This window comes from Tachysurus fulvidraco, chromosome 13, assembly GCF_022655615.1.
Source record: "Tachysurus fulvidraco isolate hzauxx_2018 chromosome 13, HZAU_PFXX_2.0, whole genome shotgun sequence".
In the NCBI taxonomy this organism is placed as follows: Eukaryota; Metazoa; Chordata; class Actinopteri; order Siluriformes; family Bagridae; genus Tachysurus; species Tachysurus fulvidraco.
Window position 1 is genome coordinate 10,765,361 of NC_062530.1, and position 15,107 is coordinate 10,780,467.

The 15,107-nt window shown below is 37.4% G+C and overlaps 1 protein-coding gene across 2 annotated transcripts in view; it reads left to right on the forward strand.

The window, feature by feature from the left end:
• The first annotated feature begins 5,266 nt into the window (after positions 1–5,266).
• Positions 5,267–15,107, forward strand: part of rasa2 (RAS p21 protein activator 2) — a 44,176-nt gene continuing 34,335 nt past the window's right edge. The window contains exon 1 of one of the 2 annotated variants that reach the window (XM_027132584.2): positions 5,267–5,502. In XM_027132584.2, coding sequence (XP_026988385.1) covers positions 5,445–5,502 — 58 coding nt within the window. In that variant the 5' untranslated portion in view covers positions 5,267–5,444. The remainder of the gene's footprint in view (positions 5,503–15,107) is intronic. The other variant, XM_027132583.2, reaches the window with a different exon arrangement.

The following is a 15,107-nucleotide window of genomic DNA, read 5'->3' on the forward strand; positions in this document are numbered from 1 at the left end:
ATCGTTAAAGCTCATTTCTCAATTACTACTCTTTTCCGAGCTTCGGAGAAGGGGATTAAAAAGTGTTTCTTATCAGTGTAAAATATTTAGCTTCCATGACAACTCTTATCTTTCTCTTTTTTATTAACAGCAATGGCACTGTTCTCTACAGGACCAATGTTCTAACTGTTCACACAAATGCTCCTATGAAGGATGCGCAATAAATATTATTAATTGCAATAAACCTGTGACTATTCATTTTGTATTTATATAACCAGAAACTGAATATAAAAAGTTTACACATGCCTTTTAAAATTGTAGGTTTTTGTGATCTAAAATCTAAATCAAGTCAGATCATGTTTCAGCTTTAATGTGATACAGCAACCAACAAAATTCTGGTGGAAAACAAAGCAAATAAAAGTGAGAGAAAAAAGCTTATAATAATGTGGTTGCGTACGTCTTTTTAAAGCGGCATGGTCAGAACGATCCGATCACATTCAAATACATGTGAAGTGCTTGAGGTTCACGACAAATAAAGATCTTTCTGTAGGGTTTTTCATTTTCACCAACTGCTTTCATGGTCTAAACCTAAACCTAACCCAGGATCTCATTGTTGAAAGGTGTTCTGTCAGACCCTAAATGGACCAAGAAACACTGGAAAGGTTGAGTGAAGAAAATGAGGCACCACGGTGGCATTTGCAAGAACAGGACATCCCTATAAAATTCATGGAAGATGTAACAGGAAGGCTGCCAAGAAGCCAACAGCAGCTTTATGGCAAATGCTGTGCTCTCCCTGAATGTGATATTGGTCTCTCACATTCTTTACGTGGTCACTCTGGGCTTTGGTGGCTGAATAGAAGCCTTTGATTAGTAAAAAAAATAACCAAGTGTCCTTAGATTTTGGGAAACCAAGTTTTATGGACTGAAGAGAGCACAGCTTCTCCAAATACCAATCTCCTCTGGCACAAAACCTGCAGTTGTCTGTTAGACAGCTGAAGATAAATTCTAACTTGTGTGGGATATGGTAGCTCAGTGGTTAAGGTGTTGGACTATTGATCGGGAGGTTGTGAGTTCAAAGCCGAGGGCCACCAAGCTTTCACCCTGAGCAAGATCCTTAACCCTCAATTGCTCAGCTGTATAAATGAGATAAATGTGACAATGCACCAAAGAAGACCAAAGTATTGGAATATCCCAGTCAGAATCTTAGATCCAAATCCTACTGAGAACCTGTGGAATGACTTGTGCCAGGAGTTCTCTTCACAATTTATCAGATCTTTTCTGCAGGGTAGACTGGAATAAATCTGGTTATGGGTAAAAATTAAGTGCTACATTACATCAGAAAAATGCTTGAACAAGGTATGCACACTTTACAAACAGTTTTTTTTTTAAAGTTTATTTCTTTCCCCCTAAAATGTTCCTATATTTTAAACAGATTATGTTGTTTTTACATTTATTAGTTATAAATGCATATATAAAATACACATACATTATATATATATATATATATATATTACACACATACAAAAATGCCTATACTGGATGAAAAATGAAAACACAAGAAACCTTAAAAAGTATTAATGCAGTAGCAAACAGTACTTTTAACAGTTAGCGGTATAACAATCTAAACCATATATACTGCAATTATTAAATTAAACAATATTTTAAACTAAACCTTAAATTAGAACTCTTGAAACACAATGCAAAATGTATTAAACAGTAAACCTTTCACTCATCAAAAAAAAGAGTGCAATGCAATATCGCAACAACCAACGGAACAACCATGTCTAAATATATAGACGTCACTAATGATATAAACCTGTTTCAGGATTCGCCCCAACTTCTCCGCTTACCTTGCGGGGCCGTGGGTGACACTCACCTCTGCGTCCCCTCCCCCATCCCCCTTTGTCCTGCATTACGTTCAAGCAATAGTTTATGATGTTTGCACACACTGTGTGCTTGTGTGTATGTGTGTGTGTGTATATAAATTTTTTGCAATAAAAGAGAACAGGGAACAACTTTCTTTAGTTATATTTATGCCTGATACTTTGTGTTGGATGCATAAATCAAATTATGCATATACAGGTTCAGAGCCTCAGTTAACATTCACATCAAACATGAGAAACTCAGTATTTTTGACTGTGGCATATTTATTATTGCCAGGCATATTTTAAAAACTGCTAAATTTCTTTGGATTTTCAAAAACAACAGATTTTACACAGAATTGTGCAAACAAAATATCCAATGAGGTACGGTTCTGCGGACAGGTATGTTAGTGACTACAATTAACACTGTGTGACCTATGGTCAAGGTCAGCGAGATTATTTTTTTTCCATTGAAACATTTCCCTGTGTTAAAATTAACTTAAGCTCTTGACATCTATCTGTGAAGCTGATGCATTGGAAGCAGGAAAAATGGGCAAGAATACGGACCAGGCCATATTATGAAAGGCTAGACTACTGGGTCAGAGCTTTTCCAACACTAGCCCTTCAGATCTTTTTTTTTTTCCCTAACATCAATTCATCTGTCTCTCAAAATAACTGTGACCTAACAATATAATTAGTAAAAAATAATAATAAATGCATCCATCCATTTTCTGTACCACACATCCTGCACAGGGTCAAGGGGAGCCTGGAGTCTATCCGAGAGGACTCGGGGCACAAAGCAGGGGACACTCTGGACAGGGTGCCAACCATTCATAGTGCACAATCGTACACACACTACGGACAATAAATGTTGCTAATCATTAATGCACGTCTTTAGAGTGGCTGGAAGACACCCCTGGAGAAGCATGCAACATGCACAATGTACACACAGAGGGTGGGGGCAGGAATCAAACTGCCAGCCATGGAGGTGTAATGCAAACATAATAACCACTAAGCCACTGTGGCTTTCTGGGTCATTGCTATCATTAATTCATTCTTTTTTTTTTTCCATCATGATACCATATGTAATTAACCTACCATTCCTCTAACTTTCCAATCTTTTTAACACCATCGTACTTTGTGTTTTCTAGATATTGAGCTATAGTTTGTGTAACAGCACAGCAGACATAAGAGCAACAGGGCAGACGACAGCAACGATGTTTACTATACAAATGTGTACAATGCCCCTATACTGCAATCACTTTTTGTATAAATGGTTTTAGTAAATTTTTTTATATGTTTCTACATAAATTAATACAAGTTATTATTTTATTCAAAAGCTTTCAACAGGAGACACAAACACATGATTTGGTTTATATAAATAAGCACATGTAATCTATTGTATTTATTCGATTGTTTTAAATATTTTTAATATATTAATATTTGACTTGCCTTACTTACACTTACTATAATTGTTCCTTTAATTAAAAATGCTTCTTTCTTCCAAAACCTATAGGTAACAAGATGTTACATGATTTCTCTTAAAAACTTTCTATTAGAATTTGGATGAATAACCTTGACAATAAACAAAATTATTGAAAATCACACATGAACTGAATTTCTTGTGTTAAAAATTATTTTTAAAACTGTACTTCAATACACTTTTTGGATAAACTCCATATCTCCATTTCTCTTAAAATGTCTACAAATAAAAATCATTGCACGGCACACTACAATGGACAGCAATAACATTAAAAACCACCTGCCTAATATTGGGTTGGTTTACTAACAAATCACCGACCCGACTTGGCATGGACTCCACAAAACCTCTGAAGGTTGTATGGTATGTTATGGTATCTGGCACCAAGACATTAGTAGCAAATCCTTTAAGTTGTAAGTTGGGGGGCCTCCATGGATCAAACTTGTTGAGGTGTACTTGGTCTGCAACAATGTTAAAGTAGGTGATACATGTCAAAGTAACCACACAAATGCCAGAGCCCAAGGTTTCTCAGCGGAACATTGCCCAGAGCATCACACTGCCTTTGCCAACATCCTTGTGCCATATCCACCCCAGGTACGTGATGCGCACGTACCCAGCCATCCACTTGGTGTAAAGGAATGTGATTCATTTGACCAGACCACCTTCTTCCCTAGTGCAGTTCTGAAGCCAAGGTACACATTGTAGATGCTCTGAGCAGTAGAGACAGGAGTCAGGGTAGGGACGCTGATCAGTCTGTGGCTACACAGCAAGCTGTGATGCACTGTGTTTTGACACCTTTCTTTCATAGCCAGCATGAGCTTTTTCAGCAACTTGTGCTACAGTTCCATTTGTGTGGAATTTGAGCAGAATGACTAGATTTCACTTTGCACATTAATGAATGAGTCTTGAGCACACATGACCCAGGTGTCCTTGCATTGGGTCATTTTATTTTAGTAGGTACTACCACTGCATACTGGGAACAATCCACAATACCAGGTGTCAAACTGCATCAGACCATTACACTTGCCCATTTTTCCTTCTTTCTACACCTCATCTTCAAGATCTGACTGTTCACATACTGTGTAATAAGTCCTATGTCTTGACAGATGCTACCATAATGAGATAATGTTATTTACTTCATTATATTATACATCACTTACCTTAATAAACACCTCATTAACACATTAAACCACATTGTATTTTTAAAACTCATACACACCTTAGCTACCAAGCAGTGAGGGTGAAGACCAGTAGTAGAGGCCAGTCACAACTGCTGCTCCTGCTGCATCACAGGGAAGTGTAACAGACTCTAAGTGCTAAACTGCACATAAATTATTAAAGAACACCATCAAAAGGCTGGTGAATTAATGAATGACAGGAGATAGACTGCATGATATTTTTTGTTGTGATCCCTTTTTTTATTATTAATAAGATGTACATGTAAACAATTAGCCACAAAGCTAGCAAATTAGCAAGCAAAGGCAGATGTGATTTGTCTTGACAAATAAAACATATGCATCTCCTGTCTGTATATTGATCAATTTAACACAAAAAACAATGAATAAGACTCTGTTTTTTTTCTTTCTTTTCACTTACCAGCATATGTAACATTAGCGGTCAGTGAACCGACTGTGGGACGGTCGCTTAGCTGCTCTTGTTATACACAAACCTGATGTAAACAAAGAAGTTAGACAAAAAAAATTAACAACGTAAATTTATCTCAAACGACCGAATGTCAGAATGTCAGAAAAAAATAAAATATAATTAAAAAAACAAACATAAAATACATAATTTATTAAAATTTGCACTTTTGTAAACTACCCCATAACCCGTTGATCAGATTGTATAACTACGCGCATGCGCGAACAGCCTCGTCAGCGTCATAGCGTCGCAAAATGCGCCCTTTTGTACGCATGCTCGCGTTTGTCGCGCATGCGCAGCGTGAATCGGGTAGTGACAGCAGGCGCTCCCGAGAGTTGCGCTCAGTACTCAGTGAATGTAGCTACTGTACCCACACACACACACACACACGCACGCGCGCGCGCACACACACACGCACACACACACACACATATATACACACACTCTCACTCACTTACTCATACACACACAAAGCTTTGACCATGGCGGAAGAAGACGACACAAAAATCAGGATTCTACAAAGTCTACGAGGGAAAATCTGTAAGTGTGAAAATCCTTTTATCTCCACTGGTTTGTTCAGTATTTGTTTTTAAATAGAAGGTGAAAGCAGAAAAAAAAGTGTGTGATCGACACGAAGAGGGGCGCGGTAGAGACCAAAACACACCAGAATACCAAACGTGTGTTCAAACGAGCAATAGGGTTTATTTGTGTTTACATTTACACACAAAAACATCCGGATTAGGATCCGAAAAAGTGTTGCAGTCGCTGTGCGCGAGCATCAGGATGAAGTTCAGGAGCCGCTTTAGTGTTTAGACTGAAACCTTGTAACACACATAAAAGTTCAAACCGACTCCACTTCCCCTTTTTTGTAAACTCTTTAACGCTACAGAAGTGCTTTACTGTGGAGCTTGAATGGTGTGTACAGGGGCAGTGAATCACCCTGTACCCGGAATGAGAAACGCACACGAGAGAGAAATTCAGCAAAAACTTGCGAAATTCTGCGCACAGGAAGTCAGCTCTTAATAAACAAGAACACTTTATTTCATGTGCATCTGAAAACACGTGACGATGCGTGTTTTAAAGCCCACAAAGATTTCACTCACTACATTTACATTTATGGTATTTAGCAGACACCTTTATCCAGAGTGACTTACGTTTTTATTTCATTTTATGCAACTGAGGTTTGATCAGGGGCAGCTTGGTGGACATGGGATTCGAACCCATGACCTTCAGTCCAACACCTTAACACTGAGCTATCACATCCCTTGTGTCCCACATCCCATTGCACATGTTCCTCTTCATCCATTTTAAATTCTCTAACATGTGAAAATGAACATATTTGGGGGAAAATCCAGTATATTTAGGTTAGAAGAGCTGAAAACATGATCTCTGATTCTACAGAATGAATAACAAGAATTACAACAATTAGGGAAACACTAATGATAATGAAATGATAATTAATCATTAGGTTTGTCTTGCTTAGTATCCATATTATTGACGTGTCTCAATTATTAGATGACGCTTGTTTGGTGTCCTGAATCCGCAATGATTTATATTGACATAATGAGATGATGGATATAGAGAGAGGTTGGTGTGTGTGTGTGTGTGTGTGTGTGTGTGTGTGTGTGTGTGTGTGTGTGTGTGTGTGTGTGTGTTTATATAGGAGGGGCTTGTGATTTAAGGCAACCAGTAAAAGTTTATCAAAATTCACCAGTTTGTTTAAGTCGTTTATGTGTAGCTGAGAAAGACAGAACACTGTGATCATAATTAAAATATTCTTCAGTGTTTTATCACCTTTCAAAGAGCAATATATTTATATTATATATTTATGTAAATTTTATATATATATATATATATATATATATATATATATATATATATATATATATATATATATATATATCACATGACTGCATACCTTATTTAAAAACAATTGAAAAACATATTTTACATTATTAATTAACTCTTGCTTGGTGTGCCATGTTTTAAAAACTTTCACGGTCTGGTGAACAGATTTCTGGGATTGCCTTCTCTGTAGCAATCTGTCTTCAAATCTGTCCAAGGTAAGGACAGAAGACAGCTGTCCATATGCTGTCTTCACTTTCGAATGGGAGACTTTATCCGCAAAGCACAAATGCTTCCTAATTACACAGCCCCCTGCCGAATGTCTGCGTTTTCGATTGAGTAGTTTAGTAGTCGATTTAGTTTAGATTTAGTAGTAGATTAGTTTTTGATTTAGTAATTCATAATGCCCACACATCTGACGTAGTATAGATTTGTTTATGAATCCTGTTGGCTATTTTACAGGCACACCTTTCTTGTCTGTGCACATTTTTTTTTTGCTCTTTAGATTTTATCACTGTTTTTTCCCCCCACTGCTATGTAAGGAAAACCTTTTCAGGAAAAGTTTGATCAAAAAAACAACTTTCATGAAAAACTTGATCCGCTTGAAAAAGTGCAGCTTGAGTATTTTGTTTAGAACTTATTTCATTAAATCTATATGTCATACGCTTTTTTATTTCAGTACTGGATTTTTCACGACACGTTCCTCGTTATTGACGCACACTTGGACAAAATTGACTTCTATACGTCTTCTCTCTCTCACTTTTTTCTGTGTGTGTGTGTGTGTGTGTGTGTGTGTGTGTGTTTGCATTGACAACATTTCTCCAAGCTGCTTTGACTGTATGAGGGCAGATCCTGCTAAACACTTTCAGTTACAGAGTTCTGAGATGATTAACTATATCTGTAAATCATGTGGATATATCCTGTGTAATAGTACTAATAAAGTATCTTTTTAATATTTAAATAGAGGCCATTTCTAATTAGCTTCAGCAGTCTGTCATGTGGCAGCATAAAGTTTGAAGGGACCCTATTTTACAGTATGTGTGTCCTGTTTGGAGAACATAGTCTCTTAGTAATGTTCATAAAAAACCTGGCAATGTGAGTGGGAGTTTGAATGGGGACCAGATCATGAGCGCAATTAGGGATGCGGCAGAAAGAGTGATCCGTTATCAGATCGTGATCTTGGATAACGGTACAAAAAAAAGAAAAAAGCACATGATACAAGTGAAGTAAGCATATTGTACATTATTGCCGAACAGACGACATGAGATATCCAGTGATCTGTACGTATCGCTTTTAACAGCGGCGAATCAACCTGAGCAAACAGCATATGATTCTTTAACAGTGTCTTTACTAGACAAAACAAAGACTCTGTGCAAAACAGTGAGCATGATGACTAAAAATGCGCACGGAGGCATTAATTATGAGCACACAAATGATGGCGCAGAGATACATTTGCCCATGAAGGCACTGTAGTTGTTTGAGAACTGAGATGTAGGCACTTCCTTTCCAACGGTTTGTTGCCATCTGTGCTTTATAAATTAATAAACTAAACTAATAAAATAAACTAAACATCTAAGCCTGCGAGTCAAGCTAGGTTGGCCATCTTTGAGCTCTCTCTCTAAGTCCTTTATTAGAGACATATGATGTTTCACATATGAAATCCTTGTTTTTAACACTGTGTTTTTCAAGCAGTGTAAACAGAATATTTTGATTCCAATGTTTTTCGATTTCTCTGATTAATACCACTCATTTTGGTATCACTAACAGCATCAATTAATACCAAAAACGTACTCATTCAGTATGTGAAAGTTCCCTGTTTGTTATTGCACAACCCCACAACAAAGATTCCATGCCTTGCACTGTCCATCTGATTTCTAACCTGAATTTTGGTTTATTCTGGTTCAGTGTTGATGATGTTGGAGACTCTTTAATGTTTTAATAGGGGCGATGCACTGCCATTTGTGCAGCTAGTGTACAGAAGGTACAAAGGAATTTGTGTGTGTGTGTGTGTGTGTGTGTGTGTGTGTGTGTGTGTGTGTGTGTGTGTGTGTGTGTGTGTCTTTTAGCCCGCCAGAATGACTGTTTGTGTTCAAGAGTATGTTGGTTTGCTGCTCATTACAGTTTTACTGATTCATGTGTTAAGCTTCGGTCTTTGCATTTTGTTTGTCATTTCATTACTGCTCTCATGAACTGTTTATATGTTTGTATTACACTAAAGTTAAATGAGTACTGACAATTCAACTGCTTTCATCTCCTATATTTTTCAGCACTGTTGGGAAAAATGTCATTACAGACTAATATGGTGTTATATATATGTTATATAAGTTCTAGCTGTAGTTTAAGCAAAAAAAAAAGAAAAAACCCTGACCTTTAACTTAGAAATATGTCACATTACAAAAGGTAAATGCTTCCGTTTCCTGTTGTTTTTAGTGTGAGTGTCTGAGTGTGTGTATGTGTGTGTGTGTGTGTGGGGGGGGCCTATAGTGAATAGAGTGTGTCATTCGGGACACATCCACAGTGGAGTGTATAATGGAAGTGTTTGTATCGCCAGCTCTGTTGTTGTAGTGTGTGTGAGTGTGTGTACAGAATGTTCATCTCTGTGTGTCGTGTTTGTGACCGTGTGAAAGGTTGATTCAGTCTTGAACTGAATGAGAGTGGTGAATGGTTTGTGTTCATTCACAAAATCACCTTACAGTTTCATTATGAGTGGGAGATGATTCTCTGTGAACACCCCAAACATTAACTAGTCAGTCTGGGTTTCCCATTATGGTAATACATCAATTAGTTGAACATTCAGGACTCACTGTGACAGTGTTCAGGCTAAAAGGCTAACACTGACAGCGCCAACTTGTTAAAAAGCATTAGGGATAAAACATAACGCTTCTGAGACGTAGTAATAAAAGTGCAAGTTGAAAAGTAGTATTAATGTCTACAATCTTATTGCGTTTCTGCTCCACCTCGTACATTCTGTTACATCTTCTCCACCAGTTATAATGGTATATAAAAGTGTTTCGTTTCAGTTTACATTCAGTGTTTCGCCTAGTTAACCTATTATCTGTACATACACTGTATATTACTTAGTTATTGTTGTACATACAGTGTACAGATTTGCACAGCAAAGAAATATTGTACTGTCTATACACAGCTGAGCAATTAAGGGTTAAGGGATTCGAACTCACGACCTTCCAATCAGTAGTCCAACACCTTAACCACTGAGCTCGCTTTCTCTCTCTCTCTCTCTCTCTCTCTCTCTCTCTCTCTCTCTTTATATATATATATATATATATATATATATATATATATATATATATATATATATATATATATATATTAAATTTTTTTGGAGCAACTCGTAGCAAGGGCAGGAACTCGTTCTTAGTGTCAGGCTTAAGCATGAAGAATGACAGATGTATCGCCATAAAATAGATCATTCGCATCATGGTGTATGCTTGAAATACACAAAAAGTAGGCTATATACAACAGGCAATCATACTGGTGCTGATTATTATTTTTTGGTTAATAATCATCATCATGATCATAATAATTGTAAGCAGCGATTAAGGGGGCCAAGCATTTTTAGGGCTTACCCCTGTGCAACAGAAGAAGAAGACCAGAAGCAACTGGGACTTTTGGGTGCTTGTTCCCAGGGAGATACTCTAAATTTGATGGCAGTATGTCAAAGCTGTTGCTGAGATATTGCCTCACTTCCTTTTTTCAGTAACCCTGCAAAGTTGCAAGCAAACTCGAAGCCTGTCATCAAAATGATATGATAGAAATTTGAACTTTGCGTCTCATCACACTAGCACTTGTATATTTACAGGTTTCATAAGGTTTACATTTTTAAAGGGAAAGAAACCACATTCACATGATTAATATCCCAGATTTTTTTATTTATTCACACCCATATGAACAAATACAGATTGCACACATATTTGAGGTATAACCAAAATAAAAGATATCCACCACCAATACCGGTATTCTCTCCCCGTGGCTCTACCCACAGGGGTCTCAATTTGCGACATAATTACACAAGATACAAAACAACACAATGTTCATATGTATGCTAATTATAGTGAGGAAGAGAAATATCTCAGGTTCTACTTTTATAGGTAAATGAAGCTAGGGCTGTTCCTGCTGTTTCATTTCAACGTTCACGTGTCGTAAATCAGTGAACACGAGCTATGTTATGAGAAGATAAAAATTGTTTGTGTGGTGTAATCAAATGACTTTTTTTTTTCCACTGCAATTAAACCTTCTTCCTGTATGTCATGCTGGTGTAAATGTTTGTGTGTGACGGATGCAATGTTGTGAAATAATGAACAGAAATGTAGAAATATCAAACGGCCAGCTAAAGCTGAAAGCTGAGATGAAAGTTAAATAGAACTGAAATTGTGTGAATGAAATTCGTGGTACTGACGTGTATATGTGAATTGGTTAAACCAGTAAATGAAACAAATGTTCCAGTACTGCATGCGAGAGTGTAGAAAATGTGCTTGAGATGTACTAGTCTCCAGACCAGTTGTTATTTTAAATTTGCTGTAAGAGCTCGTTTTCAAAATGGTATTATTGTGTTTTTGTGTTTCTGTACACCTTTAACTTGCACACTGGCACCAAATACTTCCATACATCTCTCTTGTTCATTTTTCTTCACTGCCTTTATGTGGAGATAGACCATTATTTCCCCCAAGGAACAAATACTGGTGCTTTGAACAATTTGGATCTTGAATTTGAATCCCAGTACATTTCAACTCCACTACAATCTGTTGTAGAAAGGACCTTATTTAAATAAGGATGGGTTCCCTTCTGAGCCTGGTTCCTCTCAAGGTTTCTTCCTCATATCATCTCAGGGAGTTTTTCCTTGTCACCTTTGCCCCAGGCTTGCTCATTAAGGGAAGATGTAAGAGATATATAGTAACTTAAATTTAAACTTTAAACTTTATTATTTTTAAATTCTGTTTCTATACGTCTATAAAACTGCTTTGAGACAATGTGAATTAGTAAAAGTGCTATATAAATGAATTGAATTGAATTGAATTGAATTGAATGGAATTCCCTTATTGAAGTTTGGCTATACAAATGAATTGAATAGTTGCATGTAATTTATGTATCTTTTTATATTTATACCTAATATATATATATATATATATATATATATATATATATATATATATATATATATATATATATATATATATATATATATATATAGTAGGCATTACAACACCAGCGGTAGTTCTATACAGTAAACAGGAATGCATTTGGCTTAAATATTCTTGCCAGAATTTGGTATAAAGATGGCAGATGTCTTAAAATCATCATCAGTGATAGAAAGCATTCAATAAATACAGTGTATTTAAAGCAGTTTATATCATACATCAACTTCTTTGCTTTTTTAAATCAATGTACTACACTCTATATAAGTGCTGTATAAGAATGAGTGTAAGGCTAGTGATGCTGCAGCTTTTAAGTAATTACAGTTGAGGTCATAAGTTAACATACGCTGTGCAATTTTTTAAAATGAGCATTTTGTTCTTTATTTAGCTGTACACTGAATAAGCTATTTCACCTGACCAATGTTTACATGTAGTCCACAAACACAGTAATAACTGAAGTTACTCAAATGAACCAGTCTAAAAGTTTACACACACTTGATTATGTGTGTGTGGTTCGCTGGTTGTTCAGTGACTGGGTTTATGGTTTGTGATAGTTGTTCCTGAGTCCCTCTAAGCAGATAAACTGCCCAATGATCTTCAAAGGCACAAACTCAAGAAAGCAAGAAGGTGATTTTTAAGAAGGCAACATGATATTTTAAGAGCCAGGGTGATTTCTGGGAAATATGTAATATATATATATATCTGATGTTGCTAAATGTGGGGCGCACGGTGGCTTAGTGGTTAGCACGATTGCCTCACACCTCCAGGGTTGGGGGTTCGATTCCCGCCTCCGCCTTGTGTGTGTGTGTGGAGTTTGCATGTTCTCCCCGTGCCTTGGGGGTTTCCTCCGGGTACTCCGGTTTCCTCCCCCGGTTCAAAAGACATGCATGGTGGGTTGATGGGCATCTCTGGAAAATTGTCCGTAGTGTGTGAGTGAATGAGAGTGTGTGTGTGTGTGTGCCCTGCGATGGGTTGGCACTCCGTCCAGGGTGTATCCTGCCTCGATGCCTGATGACGCCTGAGATAGGCCCAGGCTCCCTGTGACCCGAGAAGTTCGGATAAGCGGTAGAAAATGAATGAATGAATGTTGCTAAATGTACTAAATGAACAAAATAACACTTTACAACAATAATCTTGTTTAAAAGTTTACACTCATCCAAACACTGACACCCTCAGCTCTTAGTGTCTTCTTTAGCATCAGTGGGCAGTTTAACTGCTCAGGACCAACAGGGGAATCATCACAAACCATAAAACCAGTCACTGATCATCTAGTGAAACGTTTGAATTGGTTCTCTTGCTTAAATCTGTTATGTGGTTGCACAAGTGAATAAAAACATTTTATTGTATTTTTTAATGGCATTTAAAAATATAACGCCATGCTGTTTTTGAAAACATTTTGCATATGTACCCTTGTGACCTCATCCGTAAACACGTTTCTAAGATGAATTTGACGGCTCAGTCATACCGTTACTGACGACGTATCTTAAAAGCCGTGGTTAAAAGTCGTGTTTACATACGAGGAGACGCCCGAGTACGATGTGGTGTGCACTGATGCAAGAAAGAATCGCAGTGCATGTAAGAGTCATTCATGTAGATATATTTCCGGCTGCTACAGCTGTGCCTTGAGCCGTCAACACTTCAAATCCCTGATGAGACTGAGAGCAATGTGTGTGTTTTGACAGCGTTGTTTCCTAAAGGCATATATGAACTCTGCATACCATTTTCAGGTGGTGTATTACCTGTGCAGCGTATTAGTGGTATCGGTTGCTGCAAAGCCTTGTACTCTTCCGTTGCTGCAGGCTTGTACCTTTAGATTTAACACCAAAATCCTCAGTCTAGGTTTTGCTCATGTTTTGTCTTTTCCTCATGTATAAGGTATCACAGAAGTCTCTATACATAAAGAATGGAAACACTTTTTAGACATTTTCATGGCTGGATCATGAAGGTTGTGATGGACATGCAGTTACGCGCATAACACCAGATGTGTGAACATGAGTTCATCCTGAGTGGGAGAGATGACTCTTAAGTATGTTTACAAAGAAATCATGTAGAGGAAGTTTTGTAAATGAACTTATATTTTGAAGACAAAAAAAATCCCCTGTGTATGGAGCCCTTTGGGACACCTTGTATTTGGATAAAATCTAACCCATTCATGAGGTATGTCTAACCTCACGTCCATGTTTTGGGTTACATAGCATAATCTGAGTATCATCTGTAATCAAAATATAGATTACTATATGCTGAAGTATGCTGATTAGCTACTTCAGCATTATGTGTTTAGCCTGTGCGTTTAGTCTTGTGTTGGTGGAAACATGAAATTTGCCAAAGCGGTTAAACTAGCATTGTTTGTTTAGCAAAATGAATGTCAGACGATTAGCAACACTAGTGCTAAATGGTTGTCTTCCCAAAAACATAATAGACAACTACCTTTGAGACCCGTGTTCATGCTGTAACACAGGTCAGTATAACCTGCAACACACTTTGGAGAAAAACACTGTCTTCTCCATATATGAGCTAACAGGATAAGCTAGCGTCACTGTGATGGACAGGGGAGAGAACGTCGTGAATGTCGTGATCATGACAACGCAAATAATCTATATGAGGGGTTATGCTATAGGATAAATGCTGTAATTTATACTGAGAATCACAGAGTAGAGTTTAAAATGGTGATTAGGGATTGGTTGGTGGGAAGAATGATGATCTGTGATTGGCCAGATTGAACCATGGTCGTCAGAGATTGAATGTTGTGATGAACGATGATTAGTAATATGATGTTGGGAAGCAGTGGTGATTAGTAAGTCGTCTTTGGGAGGAATGGTGATCAGTGATCGGTTGTTGGGGAATAAGGTGGTGTTTAGTGGTGTTTTGTCTTTGGGGGAATGATGCGGTGATCAGTGATTGGTCATTTTGAACCATTGTTTCAGGGATTGGTTGCTGGGAAGAATGATCATTGGGTATATGCGCTCACACAAGCATGACTCATTCGGGTTGTACACATTGGTGGTGATACACACACAGACACATACACACATGCACACACACACATGCACACACACACACACAGACATATTTGCATGTAAGAATCTTTTATCTAGTACGATGGAACACTGGAGTGCTCCACTTTGAAGTTCTACATTCTAGAACCCT